The sequence below is a fragment of the Porites lutea genome, chromosome 5 (assembly GCF_958299795.1).
Source record: "Porites lutea chromosome 5, jaPorLute2.1, whole genome shotgun sequence".
In the NCBI taxonomy this organism is placed as follows: domain Eukaryota; kingdom Metazoa; phylum Cnidaria; class Anthozoa; order Scleractinia; family Poritidae; genus Porites; species Porites lutea.
In genome coordinates this window covers 26,965,885-26,985,748 of record NC_133205.1, presented here as the reverse complement: position 1 = coordinate 26,985,748, position 19,864 = coordinate 26,965,885, and the positions used below count along the sequence as shown (strand labels likewise).

General features: G+C 37.5%; 1 protein-coding gene across 1 annotated transcript in view; it reads right to left on the bottom strand.

The window, feature by feature from the left end:
- Positions 1-11,842, bottom strand: part of LOC140938893 (bone morphogenetic protein 1-like) — a 44,500-nt gene extending 32,658 nt beyond the window's left edge. The window contains exon 1 of the mRNA XM_073388420.1: positions 11,666-11,842. Coding sequence (XP_073244521.1) covers positions 11,666-11,711 — 46 coding nt within the window. The 5' untranslated portion in view covers positions 11,712-11,842. The remainder of the gene's footprint in view (positions 1-11,665) is intronic.
- Positions 11,843-19,864: the final 8,022 nt, after the last annotated feature.

Below are 19,864 nucleotides of genomic sequence, written 5' to 3'. Positions count from 1 at the left end.
AATGAGCATCATAACCCTGAAGATTGTGAAATATAACTGGTAGTATTCTTGGTTTTTTACACATAAGATTACATTTGTTATGTGCTGCTCCACGGTACTTACCTGTAAAATGACAATGATCTCTAACTTTATCATCCCCCAATTCTTTACTACAAATATGACAATTAACTGCATCATTAAATTCTTTTTGTGTTTTTGGATTCATTACTAGAGGTTTTGGTCTACAATAAAAATCGTTATAAATTCCTTTAGTCAATTCTGTAAGTTTTTCTACAAATACTTTTGCTACATCTTCATCCTCTGAAGTTTTTGTATAAATGATTGGTTTAATGCTTTTACCAGCAATTCCCTTTGCATAAAAACAAAATCCTGATGGTTCATGTTTTTGATAGTTGTAATTATAAGAATCTTTAGGATCAGGACTACAACTATTCATTGGTTTAGTAAAACATTCAAAATCTGCATAAACAACAAAAGGAATAGGAAGTTGTCTATCATAATTTTTAAAATGTAAAGTTGTGTTTGGTTTTGGCATTTTTACAAATGCTGTTTTATTACTAGAACAATATTTGATGTGTTTATCTAATAATTCTGGTTTTGTAAAATGACAAAAACATCTCTTACAAATTTGTATTGGTTCATCTGTTCTTGAAGTAATTTGACTACGTATAAGGCGGGAAAAGTTTTTAATTAGTGAATAATGAAATTTACCATCTTCTTCATACAAAAATAAATAAATAGTATTTTTACAATCTTTCTTTACCTCTCTCAAAGGATAAATAGTCTTTTCATCTACAGAAAAAACATTTATTCCTGGAAGATCTGGATTAAGATTCTCAAATTTGGTAATGTCTTTTACTTTCATTGGAAAAGTAATTCCTTTAGTGTTAAGTGAAAATTCATACTTTTTTAAATCTGACAAACGACTATCATTCTTTTCTCTTGGATGAAGATAACGAAGTACTGACCAAAGAAAACATTTATCATCTTTATTTCGAATACTAACAATTGCTTTTTTTCTCATAATCCAATCTGGAAGAGGAATATAAGAAGAACCTTTCATTGGTTTAAATTCAGTTGTATGAATTTCTAGTTGTACAATTTCTTTAAAGTACCACCCACTACCATTTTCTTGATACGTAGATATACTTTCAATAATTTCTCTATAACTTTTACTAAGTAAATCTTTTACATCAGTTGAATTAAAATTATTAAATGTATTAGAATGAAAATATGATTTATCTTGAACTTTAAAAGTTAATTTACTATCACCTTGTATTTTTTCCTGTTTTTCCATAATACAATCTAAAACAAACCTTACTTTAGTATTTCGATGATTTCTAAGAAAATCTTTAATAACTTGTTTTTTATTTCTAAAGAACTGATAAGGTAAAATATCTGGTTCTCCCTTGATAATATATTTTTTAGCAAATTCACCTAAAGCTGATTTTTCTATTACAATTCCTTGCTCATATTCTTTTATAACTCTCTCAAGAGCTTTTCGTAAATAAGAAGGAGTATCTTTAGGAATTTTTTTATTTTTTATACATTCCTCAAAATAATCTTCAAATGTTTTTATCTTTTTAGAATGAGGTTTTAAAACAACTTGGGGTTTCTTTTTTATCTTTTTGGAATTTGGTGTTGAAACAACTTGGGGTTTCTTTTTTATAACTTTTCCTTGTTTAACTTTTTTTCTAAATTCTGTCAATTTTCTATATTTTTCAATCAATTTTCTCTTTTCTTCTAATTCCTTATAATCTTTCTTAAGTCCTTTTTTTTCTTGTGCTACAATTTTTTTTATTTCATCCAAAGACAAATTCTGAAGTTGTTTATCTGTAAAGTTTTGTTTAGACATGACTTACTATAATATTTTTATTTCTTTATTTCTTTAAATCAATTTTTATTTTCTGATTCAATATCACTATTTATTATATAGTAGTTAGTAAATGCTGACATCCCACTCACCCAGATTACATTTTTTGTATTCTACATCTTCGAGCAATGAGAGCGATTACTTGTGAACGAATGGAGCAATACGAATGAGTTTTGTGAAATGAGTGAACTGAGTGAAATGAGTGAGCAAAGCGAACGAATTGAACGAAGCGAACGAATTGAACGAAACGAATGAGTTTTTGCGAAATGATTGAACAAGAGAGCGATGTTGCGAGATGAGGTAGAATACAAAAAATGTAATCTGGGTGAGTGGGATGGCAGCATTTACTAACTACTTTGCTGTTTGTATGTCTTGTAATCTTCTTCTGCTGCTAAGAAGACTAGAGAAAACTTCAAAAATAAGAAACCAAAGCTAAAAAAAGTCAGTTCTAATTTTGTAGCTCGAGTATAATTATTTTTGGCACCTACGGTCATATTTTTCCACTGTTACTGGTAAAGTGACTTATTTTTGCTGCATAGTTTGACTGTTGTTTGAAAGACAATCAAACGGATATTACAATCACTTTCGGAGACAAAATAAAATATCCGTAAATCAAATGCCAAAATCAGATTTGGATTTCGCTTTAAAAAAAATGAACATGCAGCGCGTGTCAATGCAAAGTTGTAAACAACTCAATATAAGCAGTCTGTGAATGTGCGTTTAGGTGCAAAAAACTAATTTTTCTTTTGGACATCTCATCCAAGCAAAGACTTAAGGCTTACATTGCTTGTCTTCGAGTGTACTACAAAATGCTTTGTTACAGTAAGCCTCTGAGAGGCGATTCTGGTAAATTTATAGGACGCTAAAATGCAAATAATTCTGAGCTTAAACAACCTGGCTGGCCGGTCCGACTTTTGAATTACAAAATGTTCAGGTTTGCCGGCTCTACCATACTTTAAATGAACTTGGTTTTTGAAATGATTTGTACTATTTTAACCCGAAAATTATGATTGGGTTATAAAGCTTTTAAAACGGACGAAAACTAAGCTAATAAACATGTTCAATGTAAAAAACTAAGATTTAGTCGCTTTTTCAACTTTGCTTTGTGGGCCGAAAAATTTGCCTTTACGCAAAAAAACAAAAGCAAATAATGAGGCTTTTATTGGACATATTTTCTGAGAATTTTATCTGATCAATTTAATGTCACTAGCATTGTTTTCGTATAGGAATTTTCCTAATTAAATGAGCTTTTAATTTAATAATTTTGATACTCTATAAACTTCTCATTTGAGAGCCTCACTTTTTTATACACCGATTGAGAAACAAATTCGCTCTCGTTAAATCCTATTTTATGACCTATTTATTAGAACTCTAGGTAACGTACGAAATGATGTAACCGGACAGGCTTTAACCTTTGGTCCTAATTTATTTTTTCTTCGCAACCCCTAATCAGTTGACGGGCCGTGAAAGAATATCGCCACAAAAAGATGCGAAAAAGTTTTCGCTGAGTTTCCTTTACATATTCCGGCTTTATATGGGTCTACACCCCAATTGCCTGCCTAAAAATGAAACTGTTGTTCAATAAAGTGTCAGTCAAACTCGGTATAATCTTGACTTGCAAATCCAAATGCAAAGGTTTATTTCGCAGTAGAAAAGCGTGTAAACATCATCGAACAGCGCAATGTACATTGGCTAATGTGAACCACGTTTCTTTCACTTTATTTACCATGTATTTATCTCAATTGCACACTCTTGTGAAATTAGCCTCAGACAATTAGTTGCGACCTTTAACAGACTCAACAAGCCAGTATGAAAATATGTTCAGAGGAGCTGAGCTCTACATGTTCTATTTCTTTTTTTCATATTGCCCTTGCATGTGTTAATAAGATTCCATTTCTTTTTTGTTACAGGTAACTTCCAGACATGACGAGGAGATAATTACTTTTCTAGAGAGCAATCCTTTGATACCGTCAGTTATTACTGACTTACTTTGAGTTAAAAACAAAGAACACAGACACTGGTAATGACAAAAAAACATTAATCCCTGGCAAGCCTACAAAACAAGAAAGAGGAACTCAGACTCCTTATCAAAATGTGAAACAAGATAAAAAGAGCTTTTCTAACGTAGGGAAAATTGCGTTCGAGAGATTTGTAATTGCAACGTTATATTCAAGCACATTGCATTGTCAAACATCATAATTTACTGAATAATGAACAGTGATTTTGGGGCTTAGCTCAGTTTCTAATGAACTTTGAAAGATATTCTATAACCTTATATTTTTAAAAGCTTTCATGGAACATAGATGCATTTTATTATACAATGAAAATAGTCTCTGTCTCTCTTTTTACTGATTTCAGTCAATTCCATTTTATTCGCAATGTGAAGTGGGAATCCTATTAAAGACTCATTAAAAGGGGTGAGGAGTTTTTACAATCCCCCAACAGGTCATCTCCACGATGACGCTGTTTTAATACTTCGGTAGAATCCCTCAGGGTTTTACTTTCTTGTGAAAATTAGAGCTTTTGTTATTTAAACTTCGCTGGGACAACCAAATCTATGAAAATGAATGGAATAGCAATGACGTCATCGTGTAACCGTACATCAAAAGATAAGCACTGTGATCTGTTTATTTTTTTTTAGCCAGGCTTAAAATATCTAAAGATTCAAGGAATTATAACCTGTGCGTTGAAACATGCCAGAGACCGATTTTGGCATGCCCGGCATGACCCAGATTATGGCACGCCCGGCATTCCAGAGAATTTAGCATGCCGGGCATGTCAGAAAATTTGGCATGCCCGGCATGCCGGGGATTTTGCTGGGTATGAATTACTTATTACTAGAACCTAGGCTTCTCGCGGCCTGGGTAAGAAGGTCACAGAACCTCAAATTATGCTTACAGGGCATGCGAAATTCTGTTGCATGCCAATTTCAATGCAAAACCACTCTGGGGCCACCCCCTCTATTACCAGTGAGCAAATCATTGACGATAGGCATGGGAAAAATCCTTGCATGCTAACCAACATTGAAAACGTAGCAGAAATGTCCTCAATTGCTGAGTCATGCCCTAGGGGAGGCTTTAAAATACAGAATTTCCTGACATGGATGAGGGAATTTTCCGTAAACAGCATGTGATCATGCCGGCTAGGACGTATTGCCTCCGTATTGCCCCTTTTTACAGCTAGCTAGGCTCATTTTTAGGTTCCAAGGCCTGAAATGACGAAAAATTCATGCCCTAAATGTAAAAAGTCCAAAAACGTCCTCGAAATTTTAGTTTCAAAGCCGTTCCGCGGTGAAAGGTGCCGTTCTCTTAAGTTATCCCAGGAAAAAAAACTCTTTTGGACTGTATTTCTGTCACTCTTTTCATTTTCCAAGCTTATCTCGGAGCTCATCTTCCCAGCCTAAAACAGGGGCACCCAACGGATCTGTTCCTCACAATATCTGTTCTACAGAGAAACTTTTGCTGGCTAGGAACTGAGGTTTCGGCTGTTCTGCTGGGAAGTAAAGTCTTAAATCTGCGGTCGAAAATTTATCAAATGTATCAAAAATTCTTGCTGGAGATATTTTATCCCTCTAATTTGTTAGAAATTTTTCTTGGGTGTATATCCAGCTGGGTATCAGGAGTAATCGGCTCCTCTCAGGTGGCTCCTCTATGTGCGCGAATTGTGCGCGCGCGGAGTCGCGCGCTTATGATTTATTTACCGCTGATCAAAAAATCTGCACGTGGGCACCATGAAATTCGAAATCAGGCTTAATCAGGCTACGCTCCGCCACTGGATAACTGGCAACGGTTCACTGGCGGTTAGGACGATTCATGAGATTCATGTTTATGCAAAAGCTAAGGTTTCGTTGAATATACTGAATATATTGTCTACTATTATGCATGCATGTTATTTTTAATTCCCTTGTCTTACTTATCTGCATGTCACTAAATGCCATAAAAATCGCTTCTCGGTCTCGGTGAAAGCCTTGGCGCGCAGCCGTTAGATAGCTTTTCAAAACGATTCTTCTTTTCTTAGTCTTATTTTTACTCAAGGGTTGGCTTAGTTTCAGTGTGTATTGGTGGTTTTCGGATGAAACCATTTCGAAAAGCGCGAACGAGATACTGGGGATAAAAAGGATAAGTAATGAATTCAAATTCTTCAACTGTAAAATGTGCCTCGCTATTCGCCGCTGGGAACGTTTTGCGCGATTCCCCAGCGGCGAAGAGCGAGAAGAAACGGATGTTTTCACAGGCTATATACATCGAGTCTTCTGAGGAGTGTGTTGTGAAAGAATTATTTCGGTGCATATTAATTGGTGTCGTTTCTTTATTTTGCTTTTAATTATTTACAGTGGCTTTCATACTGAACCCTGAGCTGTAATATTTTCTGATAATGCTTGACAACGTCAACAAAACATTTTGAAAAAGCTAACAAAACAGCCAGCATGTACTACCACGAGTTTTAACAGCAATTCAAAATCCGACTCATTGTGTTCTTGAAAAGTTGCATTTTTTCGATTCCAGAATATCATCCTTTCTTTGTTTTTTTTTTTTATCTTGGATTTTAGCCCAGTTAATAATTAAACTTTTTATTGTGTTCTACTTCTACTTGTTGCAAAGATTTTGTCTCAATTCAAATGCTGTGTAGTTGTACATGTAAATATATTTATTTCATTTATCCTAATGCTCAGTCAATTCCAAGCATACCCATTCTCCCTGGGAATTTTTCTGGCATTTTGTTCCTACAGTGGGCATTTTTAATTGACAAAAGCATCATTGGGGTTGGAAATTTTTCACTGTTTAATTAACCTTACCCCCTTAAGGGGTACCATCTAAGCTTGTACTTATGTATGTACTCTGTATATGCCATACTGTTTGCCAAGTCTACCCTGGAAAGTTTATCTTATTAAGTAATTTTGGGTTGTAAAGTTGCCCTCTTTGCAGTGTCTTTGGGGTCTGTAAGGATATCAGGAAAACTGTAAGGTTGCTGAGTTAAGTTGTTAAGTATGTTTACTGTGAAACTCACAATACCGTGAACACCAGAAATATTTATGGAATGTTATTGTGTTATGAGAATCAGGCAATAATTAGGCGTGAGATAACTTACACACAAACAGCAATGGTAATTAGTTTGTGGTTTAGAGTTTTGCTTGCGTATTCCTATTGGCCGGTACACAATCAACAATCCTGAAAATTTTCAGGTGCTCACTGTTTTCGGAGTTTGACAGTAACAATTTTCAGCTTTTTACAAGGTGACGTACATGTAACTTTTGCTTTGATACTGGGGCATTTGTTCCAACTTTTATTTCCATGGTGGGGTTTTGTATGTATCTACTGGCCCCACAGTAGGGGCAGGCATTTGCAGCTTTCGAATTAAAAAATGATAAATGCATGTGGAGGGGGGTGGGCATGTTTAGAATTGACTGAGTCATAAAGAAGCTCATCTTCTGTAATCCTTTTACCTATACAGCCCTATTTGTATATATTAAGAAGTTACATTATGATTTATTAACCCACCCCATGTACCCTCACATTAAAACAATATACTTCTAGAACAGAAGTATGTTATATGGAGAATTCATGTTTTTGTATTTGCTACCTATATATTTGCTAAATATTCTGCAGAATTAAACAATGGCTGCACCAGGTCAAGTTTGAAATAATACATCTAGGCTGATTTATATTAACTGAAAAACACAATATTCCATTGGTTTTCTCATTGTTATAGCTCTCATTGATACAAAAAGGAAACGCTATGGAATAAGTTCTACATGTACATTCAAGAGATTAAAACTCAGCTTTTGAGTCCTAGTAGTGCTGCATACACTTTTCTCCCTGCAGTAATTTCAAAACATAATTCTAAGAAACAGATCATAATAATAGGAATTTTGTAGGAAATTACATGTATGCAATTGTTATACCATGTTAGCCAGTGGATATCCTGATATTTCATACATCATAATGAAGTTGGATGTGACCCTGGACAAACACTGACCTCTTTATGATTAGATTTGTCTGTTGTCTAAATTTAATCTTACCCATATTCATCATCAGATGTAGAGTAATATTGTGGCATGTACATCAGGAATTAGTGCTGCACAAATGGGTGTAATAATGAAAATAATACTAATGTTTTTCTGTTTCTTTTTCTTAAGCTTGTAGTGACAGGAGGAAATATGACTTGAGCCCAGGTAAACATTTATTTTATGCGTAATTTTTACTTTAGTTATATAATGTATTTTATGATATTAATCAGAACATGAATGTCAACATAACATCTTTTTGTAGTCAATGGATCAGTCAACCATAATGATTAATCGTGAAATTTAATTTATCCTGGTACAAAGGAACAAAGGACAGAAAAGAACATTATGGAAACGTACACATGTAAAGAATGATAATTTAACTTTGATGCTGCTACAAAAACCTTTGAAAATTCCCCTTAAAAAACAATTTATTAATTTACTTATAAAAAGACATCCGTTTCTGTAGACATGAACCTGGTTGGTGTGAAGAGAATGCATCATTGAACTGTGTTGTATAGTGTACATTGGTAATCTTAGCAATGGATCTTTGATTTCCTTTTTGCATATAGCGGCAGACAGTCAACCACTTGGTCATGTTAAAACTTCTTTTACCTTAACCTGCCTGACAGAAGAGTAAGTCTATGTAAACAAAACACTATTCCTCTCACTAAAGGGCTTGCTCATGTTTGAGTATTCATTGGTCATTTTTCCTTGTGACCGTTTCTCCTGCTGTAGGTGGGGCTAGAGTTGTGACAACGAGCATTCTTTGTGTCTTCGTCCTTGCGACCCTCTCTTCTGCCATTAGGTGGGGCTAGAGTTGTGACAACGAGCATTCTTTGTCTGTTCGTCCTTGCGACCCTCTCTTCTGCCATTAGGTGGGGCTAGAGTTGTGACAACGAACATTCTTTGTCTGTTCGTCCTTGCGACCCTCTCTCCTGCCATTAGGTGGGGCTAGAGTTGTGACAACGAGCATTCTTTGGTTGTTCGTCCTTGCGACCCTCTCTCCTGCCGTTAGGTGGGGCTAGAGTTGTGACAACGAGCATTCTTTGTTTGTTCGTCCTTGCGACCCTCTCTCCCGCTGTAGGTGGGGCTAGAGTTGTGACAACGAGCATTCTTTGTCTGTTCGTCCTTGCGACCCTCTCTCCTGCCGTTAGGTGGGGCTAGAGTTGTGACAACGAGCATTCTTTGTTTGTTCGTCCTTGCGACCCTCTCTCCCTCTGTAGGTGGGGCTAGAGTTGTGACAACGAGCATTCTTTGTTTGTTCGTCCTTGCGACCCTTTCTCCTGTAGTTAGGTGGGGCTAGAGTTGTGACAACGAGCATTCTTTGTTTGTTCGTCCTTGCGACCCTCTCTTCTGCCATTAGGTGGGGCTAGAGTTGTGACAACGAGCATTCTTTGTTTGTTCGTCCTTGCGACCCTCTCTCCCGCTGTAGGTGGGGCTAGAGTTGTGACAACGAGCATTCTTTGTTTGTTCGTCCTTGCGACCCTCTCTCCTGCCGTTAGGTGGGGCTAGAGTTGTGACAACGAGCATTCTTTGTCTGTTCGTCCTTGCGACCCTCTCTCCTGCCGTTAGGTGGGGCTAGAGTTGTGACAACGAGCATTCTTTGTTTGTTCGTCCTTGCGACCCTCTCTCCCGCTGTAGGTGGGGCTAGAGTTGTGACAACGAGCATTCTTTGTCTGTTCGTCCTTGCGACCCTCTCTCCTGCCGTTAGGTGGGGCTAGAGTTGTGACAACGAGCATTCTTTGTTTGTTCGTCCTTGCGACCCTCTCTCCCGCTGTAGGTGGGGCTAGAGTTGTGACAACGAGCATTCTTTGTCTGTTCGTCCTTGCGACCCTCTCTCCTGCCGTTAGGTGGGGCTAGAGTTGTGACAACGAGCATTCTTTGTTTGTTCGTCCTTGCGACCCTCTCTCCCGCTGTAGGTGGGGCTAGAGTTGTGACAACGAGCATTCTTTGTCTGTTTGTCCTTGCGACCCTCTCTCCTGCCATTAGGTGGGGCTAGAGTTGTGACAACGAGCATTCTTTGTTTGTTCGTCCTTGCGACCCTCTCTCCTGCCGTTAGGTGGGGCTAGAGTTGTGACAACGAGCATTCTTTGTCTGTTCGTCCTTGCGACCCTCTCTCCTGCCGTTAGGTGGGGCTAGAGTTGTGACAACGAGCATTCTTTGTTTGTTCGTCCTTGCGACCCTCTCTCCCGCTGTAGGTGGGGCTAGAGTTGTGACAACGAGCATTCTTTGTCTGTTCGTCCTTGCGACCCTCTCTCCTGCCGTTAGGTGGGGCTAGAGTTGTGACAACGAGCGTTCTTTTACTGTTGGTTCTTTTGACTCTCTCTTCTTCCACATGTTGTGTAAGGCTTCTGACGATGGGTGCTGTTAGCTTGGCCTTATTGTCAGTTATTTGTCCTTCTAAACTTTTTTTAAAAATCATTTACTCTTTTTTTGTTTTGTTTCAACTAGGGCAACCGTCTCAGAGCTGTTTTAATAAATTCCTAAATAGCTTTCTTGTTTAATTGGAAGACATGGTTATAAATTTACTGCTGATGTGTGTACAATTGTCTTCAATTTTTGTGCTATTTTACAATGATTGTTGTGCAGGTTGCAGATGTAGTGTGGATTGCAAATACTGATCCATGGTTTATGCGGTACATTTATGTAAATTTTTTTTAATCTTCACTAGAAATTGCATGTTTCAATTATAACTGTATTTAATGCGGTTAAAGTAGCTCAACCGTTTAGAACCAAGAAGTAAAATGTCCTAGCCCTTATTCAGTATGTGTATCTTTAGAAATTAAAAAAATAAATAGCAGTTAATGAGGAGCTCTGTTTTAAGGAAAAGGCTTTAACATACAGACAAGACACAATTTCAACCATGTTTAGAACCAAATTTGGGAAAAGTTGATTTAATTAAACCTCTCTACATGCCCGTGATGGATGATGTCGATAGCAACATTCCATTCATTCTTAGGGAGAGAATATTTTTAAACAAAAAAAACACTTGTCTGTTGGAATTATTATATTTTTACCTCTTTCAGCTGGATTTAGTAGGTTTTCTTTAATATTCGTCTAATGGTTCTTTTTTTCCTTGTTTTTAGATGTAAGTGTGTTAGGTTTTTTGTGGAAGCACCAACTGCAGAACAAACTTATCGGGGTGTAAAGGAAAGGTATCTTAAGGTTGCCAATAGTCACAATAAAGTGTTATATCTGCATGTTCTTGGTAACTGCATTCTTTTCGTTCATCTTACATAATAGTGTTACACAACTGTTAAAAAATTCTTAATTAAAACATTCGGGTTTTGGCGGAGCGCGAGTTCACGGTTGTCAAAACCTATTAAACAGCCTGAAGTATTATATTCAAGTTGGACTGAATAGGATTCACAAAAGGTACATCTAGGGAAGGCTTAGTGACGTTCCTTTTTCATTACCATTGTAGTTGTTGTTATTCTTGGTTGACAAGCGAGAGATAAGGCTGTGTGTTATTTATTTTGACCGTATATACTCGAATCAGCGCCGCAATTTCCAAGCAACCCTGCGGCGCTTATTTGAATACAGATATATTTTTTTTCTGCTGGCTGGCAAAAATGGAGAAGGCCGCTCCGCTGGCTGGGAGAATAGCCATCTAACCTGCTGGGAGTGAGGAACAGATAAATTCTTTCCAGCAACACAGAAAAGTGCTTGAAAATGCCTTAAAAGCATCTAAATTTTGGTTTTCTGTAGTTAACGGCTCATTTTCAGAAAAATATTCGTTGGGTGCCCCTGCTAAAAGCTTAGAAAAAAAAAAGAATTCAACTTACCTTCAGTGTAGGATGCCAAAAAGAGAGCAAACAGCAAAAGAATCATAATTTTCCAGCTGATCAGGTCCTAAAAGCCAAAAATTCAACAACAACAACAACCTTAGAAAAGCGACGTTGCGCTTAGAAAGTCGTAGAGTAGCTCCTCAAACTCAAGTGTGTTGATCTGAGTTCACTGATTTAATTATAACTAGGGTAAGGCGCTAAAAGCGCGTCAGTGAGAAGATTCTAGCCACAACATCTAATATTGGCTTTCAAGATCCGTGTCGAATTTCTTTAATTGATGTTTCAGTGACGATATTAATAGGAGTGCCAATTAGCTAATATCAGAATATTCCTTTCAATTTTTTTCTTTTAAAACATGACTGTAATCCCTATCTTCTTTCCAAGTTAAACCAATTTACTTGATTTTCTATAGTACAGCTACCCACAAAGGCCCATAGATAGTGCTGCACAAAAAAGTGAGGAATGTGGTTTCTTAAAATATAAATTAAGAGGGTCCATAAATGAGGTCAATTGGAACGTGGCTCCCTCTTTTTTGGCCCCTAAATAAAAGAAATATACTAAACGTCAGTGAAGCAGACGGCTGAAGAGGGAATTGCAGTTATCAGTCATTTATTTTGTTGGTTTTGTCTTTCTTGTTTTTCCCTTCTTTTGCTTACTTTATTTCTTCACGTACAGCCGTACCAATACACCCTTAATCAAAAAACGCGAACCCCGCCCCCGCAAATTTCATATGCGATCCCCCCGGAGTCAAATCCTGAGATCCCTAACTCAAGATCAGTGCGAGGAAAGCGATGAGATGTGATGTTTATCTCAATATCCTGATAGCACAGCGAGCATATTTCTTGCTGAATACAAACGACACCAATATCAGGACACTATTCTCTTAAGGTTAATTTACTAGATCTTAAATGGAAATTGTACAGTCAAGTTCTTGGTTCGTGCGGCAATATTTTGTTAGTCAACTGACTCCGGATCCTGAGTGAGAATCATGGCCCCTTGACAATTGCAATTTCATTGATTAGAAGCAAAAAAATGGAGTGCCTTAAAATAGAGAACTTGTCATATTTTAAATAGTAGAGCAATGTAGTTTTCGCCACAAATTCATCCGTCCACAATATATCCCTCACAGAACTATAAGATCCCAGAAGGTAGAAACTCGTTAGAAACGCGATATTGTCTTTTGTCTAGGAAATCATTAAAGATTTTCAAAGAGACAAGGATGACCGATGAAGTATATTAGCGGCAGGAAAATGAGTTTCAAAAAAGAAAACTGAAACGAGTTTGAACCGTCCGCCAGATGTTACGTAATTTGTGAGTGAGGTGAATTAGCTTTCATGTGAGGAAGCAAGACTTAACTTTTTAATACTTCGCGTAGGTTTCCAGTGGGACTCCTCTTAAGGATTTTTTTCCCTTTAAACTAAACATAAACGGGATATGACATACCACTTCAAAATACGCGAGTATCCAGCGAGGAATCTAATTCTGGTTCCTTGCGTTCTCGCCTGTTCCAGGCTCTACGTTTGCTGGGGCTGGGTAGGCGGGCTCAGAAAAGTGGTTATCGACTTGCAGCTTCCCCATATTGGATTACATCGAGTCGCTTGACTTCAGTGACCTTTCACGCAAAGAAACCCTCCTTTTAAGCCGAATTACACGTGCAGGAATATCGAAAATACAGTTGGGCTGAGACAAGTGGGCATCAAATCCTTGTTTGGTCGCCATCTCTGCTTGTTTGAAGTTATTTCGCTTTATTTATTGCCCTTTGCATTCACAATCGAATCGAGACAGGAGTACAGAAACTCCAGTGACAAGGTCAATAGAGGTAAGGAGTCGTATTTCTGTTCTGTTTTGTTTTTATCTACGCATAAATTGGTCTTAATTTGTAGGGTCAAACCCTATTTTTCATATTATTTCATAGTTTCACGTTACTGATGTGATGGTGCTATATGGGGGTAGGGACTCAACCCTGGAATTAAAAAGTGTACAAACTCATTGAAACTAAGAGTGAGTCATGCTACAGTATAAACCAACTAGTGGTGTATTACATAGAGGATATTACATGGCCGCGCGGGGATACGAATTTTATCTTCGAGTGAGGAAAGTATCTTTCACGAGTGAGCGAAGCGAACGAGTGAGAGGTACTCTCAGCACGAGAAGTTAAGTAGTTTCACTGCTGACTCTTAACAGCTTCGCGAGATTTTTGCGATAACGTATTTCTACTATATATTAAAGAGACGTATGCGTTTAAGAACATCCAGTTATAAGCAGGAAAAACTGCCTTGCGTCTCAGGCAGATGTTATACTACTTCATTCCCGGAGAAACAGAGAGTTACATTTGAGGAAAATTGAAGAGACGCCTTTCAGTATTTTAAAAAGTTCATATAGTGAGAAGTGATTTCGCCGGTTAAGGTATAGGAAAGGGTAAGGACTGAACTGTCACGCATTTCAAATACCGTATTTATTCGATTAACCGCCCTGGGCGCTTATTAAATATTTGGACCTTGAGAGTGGGCGCTTATTAAATTTTCACAATTTAAAAAAGTTTAGTATGTTTATTTTGCAACAAAACAATAAATGGTAATAACAAAACTCGAAGATGTTACAAAGCAAGGTTTCTGTAAAATACTCTGAAGAAAACTCCGTCTCCGGGGAAGTCTCTTATTAGCACGTATTCATTTTTTTTCGGTTGGGAGGTGAAAGGCGCTTATTCAAGGCTGGGCGCTTATTATTTTTTTCTGCCTTTAGGATGAGCGCTTATTTGAGGTGGGCGCTAATTCGAGATTGGGCGCCTGTTCCAATAAATACGGTATCTCTGAGCAACGTTCATTTTTTTAGTACATCAGTATCACAAAAAAGGAAAATTATCGACTGCGAGGAGATACCGGCCGTGAACTCGGGTACGCCGAATAGCGTCGTAACAACACTAACAAATATAGAAAATATAATAAGACGCACGTACTGGAATGCAATTACAGAAGAAACAGTTTGGAGATTGTTGAGGAAAAATCGGATTCGCTAGCGCGGAAAAATGAAAACGAAAAGGAGAGAAAAAAAAAAACCTCTTTACGACCGAACCACTAAGTCTCTCCCCTAAGCAACATTTATGCCAGCTGATGCATCAAGGCTATGTAAGTATTTATTAAGAAAGTAATAAAAATATAGTGAGTTAGAGTCGCTTAGAAAGTAACTAAAGTTACGCTGTGTCAAAGGAACAAAATGGAAAGTAAAGGCTTCGGGATAAGGCCTGTTAAAACGGTTCTGTGTGTATATGAAGGGGATGCCATGTTCTAAAAGATATCAAGAGATATGAAAGGGGTACCGTTTTGGATTTAAAGTTCACAAGTCCTCCATAAATTATCTAAATATAGTATACTTCACAAATGTTTGGTTGGTGGGGTAAAGTGGGAGTGTAACACATGGAACTTGTAAAAACGATTTTAACAAAGCACTGTTAAAATTTAGAATGATTCAACTGAAACTGAAATCTTAATTAGTTTCAGAGCCATAACCAGATAGAAATCAAACGCTCGTGATCGTACACTGTATTGTGCACATTTTTTTTTTACCGGATCTCTTTTCAAGGAACACTGCCAAGGTTGTCAAGTTGCAATCCTTTGAACTATTTCTAGTAGAAAATTTATTAAATTGTCTATCTTCATTTTTTCTTTCTCGACGGTTACATGATATTGATCAGACATCATTGGTGAGATTCCTGTCGTTCTTGTTTAAATATAGACGTCGATTTTTCTGGTTTGACCAAATATGGCTCGATCATACCCAAAAAGACAAAATTGGCGATGTATTTTGGTTTATTTTGGTTCTCATGAAAGAGTTTTTCCATTAGAGAAAACGAACATCCATCGTCCATTAAAGAAAAAAGGGGGAAGGGTGGAAGGGGGAGGGCGACGCCTCCCCCATATTTGGAGCCTCGCGGTGCCCGACGTTAACAGAAAGTTATTATTTGTTTTGTGTTTTGTCCTTTTTATGTAAGGTGTAACCAGAATTATTAAATTCCTGGCTTCAATGAAAAAAACGAAAATTTCCTTTCTTTCGTCCATATGTTTCCTTTTCCTTTAGCAGACAGGAAAACTTGATGGGACATCAAAAGGAATAAACTTGGTTAATCATATCCTTAATTTTCACAACCTCCTTGACTGATTATGCATCTATATGGTTGACCTGTGCAGGCTCTGTTTTGCCTCCCCACCCCAACAAATACAATTTAGTTGCAATGTTTTTGTTTGTATGTTGATTTTTATGATGTAACCGATATGATTATCGGTATCACCAGTTATGTTGACGACAATGCTACTGAGTGCATTGGGACTCTAAATGCACCCCTGAAAACAGTAAGGAGAAAGTGGTTAATTTCAAGGATCAAAAAATTAATTTGAGATAGTATGAGGAATTCTTTGCTATATAATAACTGGAAAACGGTGTAACTTCTGGAGACAGACCCTCAGTCGAAATGAGAAATTTCCAGCAGGTCTTTACTTTGTGCTAATTTTTAGTAAAAGACATTAGCAAAGAAACGGAGGAAGACGGATACTGTATGTAGAAAAGGTAAAAAAAAAGTGGGATGCATGTACAGAGTTTTTGTTTTGCTCGTTAAAAGAATTTTTTTAATTGTAGTTTGTTATACTCGTAAAGGTAATTGTTAGATGCCAATTCTACTGTCCCCTCCCCCAACAGCTTTTGATACGACCTGCGTGACTGGCTGGCTCCTCGGCGTCTAGTAAGGGAGCAAGCATTTCCTGTCCCTCAATTCAAGCACAGCAGGTGCAGAAAATAACCTCGCTATTAAAACTTTTTTCCGGAAAAGAAAATATATATTTTGCTATTAGACATGCTGAAATAATACGAAAATCATGCGGAGCAATAGGAATTAGTTGCATAGTTGACGTTCACCTCATTGATGGTCTTAGATTTAAATCAATTAAGTACTTTTGTCGGAACGCACAAAGTCTCGGTAAAGAACCCAAAATGTAATGAATGGATTTTAACATTTGGAACAGCAGGGTATAAAGAACGAGAAAGAACAGTTGAAAGGCACCGTCGTAAGTTTGGTCAAGTTTCGGCACGCAGCAAGAAGTTCAGTGTGTCTCTTACCCAAGAACAAGAATAAAATGTGGTGAAACTCTTCGTGCTAATTTAAGGTTAAATAGACTTCAGTGAAGATGAAATGCGACAAACGCAGAGAATGAGGGATTTTCTTGATTACTATTTCTGACTCTTTCCAATAATCATTTCATGACGGCTTACAGCCATGTCTTATTATCAAAAGGATGTTTTTATAAGAGGAGATACCACCGTCCGAATTCTAGCTGTTCAAATCAAACTGCAGTAATCCTTTGCGGTGCTAAGAAGTATTTGGCTACTACTATTTCCTTCTGTTTACGAAAACGAAAAAGAAAGAAAGAAACAGAAAACTTAAAGTCATGCAATCTATTGAAATTGAAGACCAAACCAGTTTACTACGTATTCAGGCTTCTCTCATGGACTACATTCATCACTTTGCGAAATAAATAACACTACCGCCTTGCACTTCGAGAAAACATTTCTTTAACCCACTTCACATTACGGTTGTAAAGGCATGTAACTTCCAAACAGATCTGGAAGTGGCCCCTAAGGATCCCTCCTACATACGCTGTCCGTTTAGCGTCCCGTTAGCTTAATTGCGTGGAACTAAGTAAAATTAGTCGCAAGTTCAATATTACTGGGTTTAAAAAATCGAGAAAGAAGAATACGGGAAAAAAAACTACAGCCAGAACAATACCATTTTTTCACTCCCTTTCTTATGAAATAAGGAAGAGGATATTCTGAAATTAAAAACTGGAATGAATACAGACACTACGTTAGCACCTTAGGCAAAAACCTTTGCAATGGAAATTTAACGGACAAAGTTTAAGACTCCGCGTGTCCACATCACTGAAGTCAGTGAGACTTTTGGTCAGTGTGGTACGCTTTCCTTTCAAAATTAACAAATTCGAGCCCTGCGTACTGATTTTTCAAGCTCTTGGGGCTGGAAAGGCCGTAGAGAAAATAAACTTTCACTAACCTAGAAGAGGTGTTGAGACTTTTCGCCAGTGAGAGAAGCAGATCTTCTTTTTTTAGGCGTGAAAATTGATGATGCAGGATTTTACCTCTGTCACCAACACAGCAAAAACAAATTGCACACCACGGATATGTAACAACATTTTATGTAGACTTTGACGTCACATAGATTGGAAATTAATATCTCTTTTTTAATTTAAAAAAATGGAAAATTGAAAGCATTGCGGGGAAAGTTCATTCGATGCGTCAATTTTTGCCTTAGGCGAGGTGGCTAATAAAATTCGCTGCATCTCATTGTCCTTAATAGTGATTCAAACATAACGTGGGCGATGAAATGACGGGAAAAAATCCTTTTAACCAAGTTCGGATCATGACATTCAGATGATAGTTACCGTCTGCATGTAACTCTGGGTTTTCATTGTATGAAACCGAAAATTACACTTGAATTTTATTGTACAGGATGCAGCTAACTTGCAGATCAGCCGGAAGTTCTAAAGTGGGATCAAAAAGGCTCCGTGAAATTTATCTTTTCTGTTGGACACAATGTTTATAAACGTTTTTTGCCCTTCTGATGGCTCCTATAATTTCTGTCACTCATTACTTGGGGGGAAGGAGGGGAGGAGGAGGTGTGGGTGGTGGAGGAGTAAGAGTGCGATTACTGTAAGCATCCCTATCATGCTCCCCTCATTTGCGAACCACTGTCAAAAAGCACACTTCTGGCGTTTCAAGTATAATACTGATCTAATAAGCTAACGCCTAATACCCCCGACATAGCATACATTAGAACTTACGTACAGAGGCTCTGCTTTTAGCCTTGTCTATATGTATTTTTTATCTCCTCACGTTAGATGACATGTTTTTGTGCAAAACGTCATTGCAACATAGAGTAGAAATGCAAACAAAAATCTACTACCGATCAGTTGACAAAAATGATTTATTGCCCAAGGGCAGCCCGAACGTGACACTTCGTGTCATTCCCAAGAGTGTTTAAGAAGCAATAAGAAGAGCATATTCAGAATATGTCACCATAAACTCGAATAAACGTAGGTTACTTGCATGGATGTAATGTAAAGTAATGCAACCCATTGTCCTAGAATAGTGTACCGTAACATAGGGTAATTAAAAATGTAATGTACTCCTTCTTTGGCCTACGTATCTACCTGTCCAACCTTGGACAAAATAGAATGATGGGAAAATGGCGCGTTTTGGACCTCGCGCAACTTCTTCTTTGATTTCAGGGGAATAGGGGTTTGCTGTACCATTTTATTCTGTCCAAGATTGAAGTTACGCTGCATATATTAGGTATAACGTGTTATAAGAATAGAGTTGCGGGTCAATAGATGAAGCGAAAGAACCAAGGACAGCAATGGGGCAAAGGAAAGAAGGCAGACAGGAATTTTAATTTTTTTTCTACAAAAGAAGAAACGATGCTTACCAAATCAAACAATTGATGCATGTTTACGAGACCGATACCAATCGCTATTCATTGTCAAATGCGGCTGAGATAAAAGAATAATCCTGCCTATTTTTTATTGCATAACAAAAAGTTTTAGATGGACTACTGATTTCTTCCCTCATCGGTAAGGCGCCGTAACGGAGACAAACAGAGGTGGAATCATTCAGAACACAGGTTGACTATCATAGTAATCGCAGTCAACCGCTTGCGTGAGATCAAAAAGCTGGTTTGCGTTTGTTGTAAACAAACCTAGACAAGTCAACTAGTGTAACAAGAAAGAACAATCGTATACCTATGTCCGGCATATTCGAACGTCTAGCTTTCTTCTCAGCCACGTCATTAATTAGGCCGCTAAAAGAGTTTTAGCTGCATTAAGCTCCCAGTTGTGAAACCTTGCCTTCCAAGATCGCAGTTAATAAAGTATTCAAGAATTTCCTTTCTCCAAACTTTTAAACTATGTCAACAACTTCGGAGATATGTGACACTAAAACAACTATTGTTGGGTTGATCACAGTCACCAAACACAATGATTTTATTCACGATTGCACCTGACTAAATCGATTTTAAAAAATGGCGAATAAAAGGTTAAAAGAAAGAAATAAATCAAAGTGGGTGAAATTTTGGTGAAATGAGCACCTAGGTTATTATCATCGCTTCAACGACACCCGAGCATAAAGAGAACGCTTAAC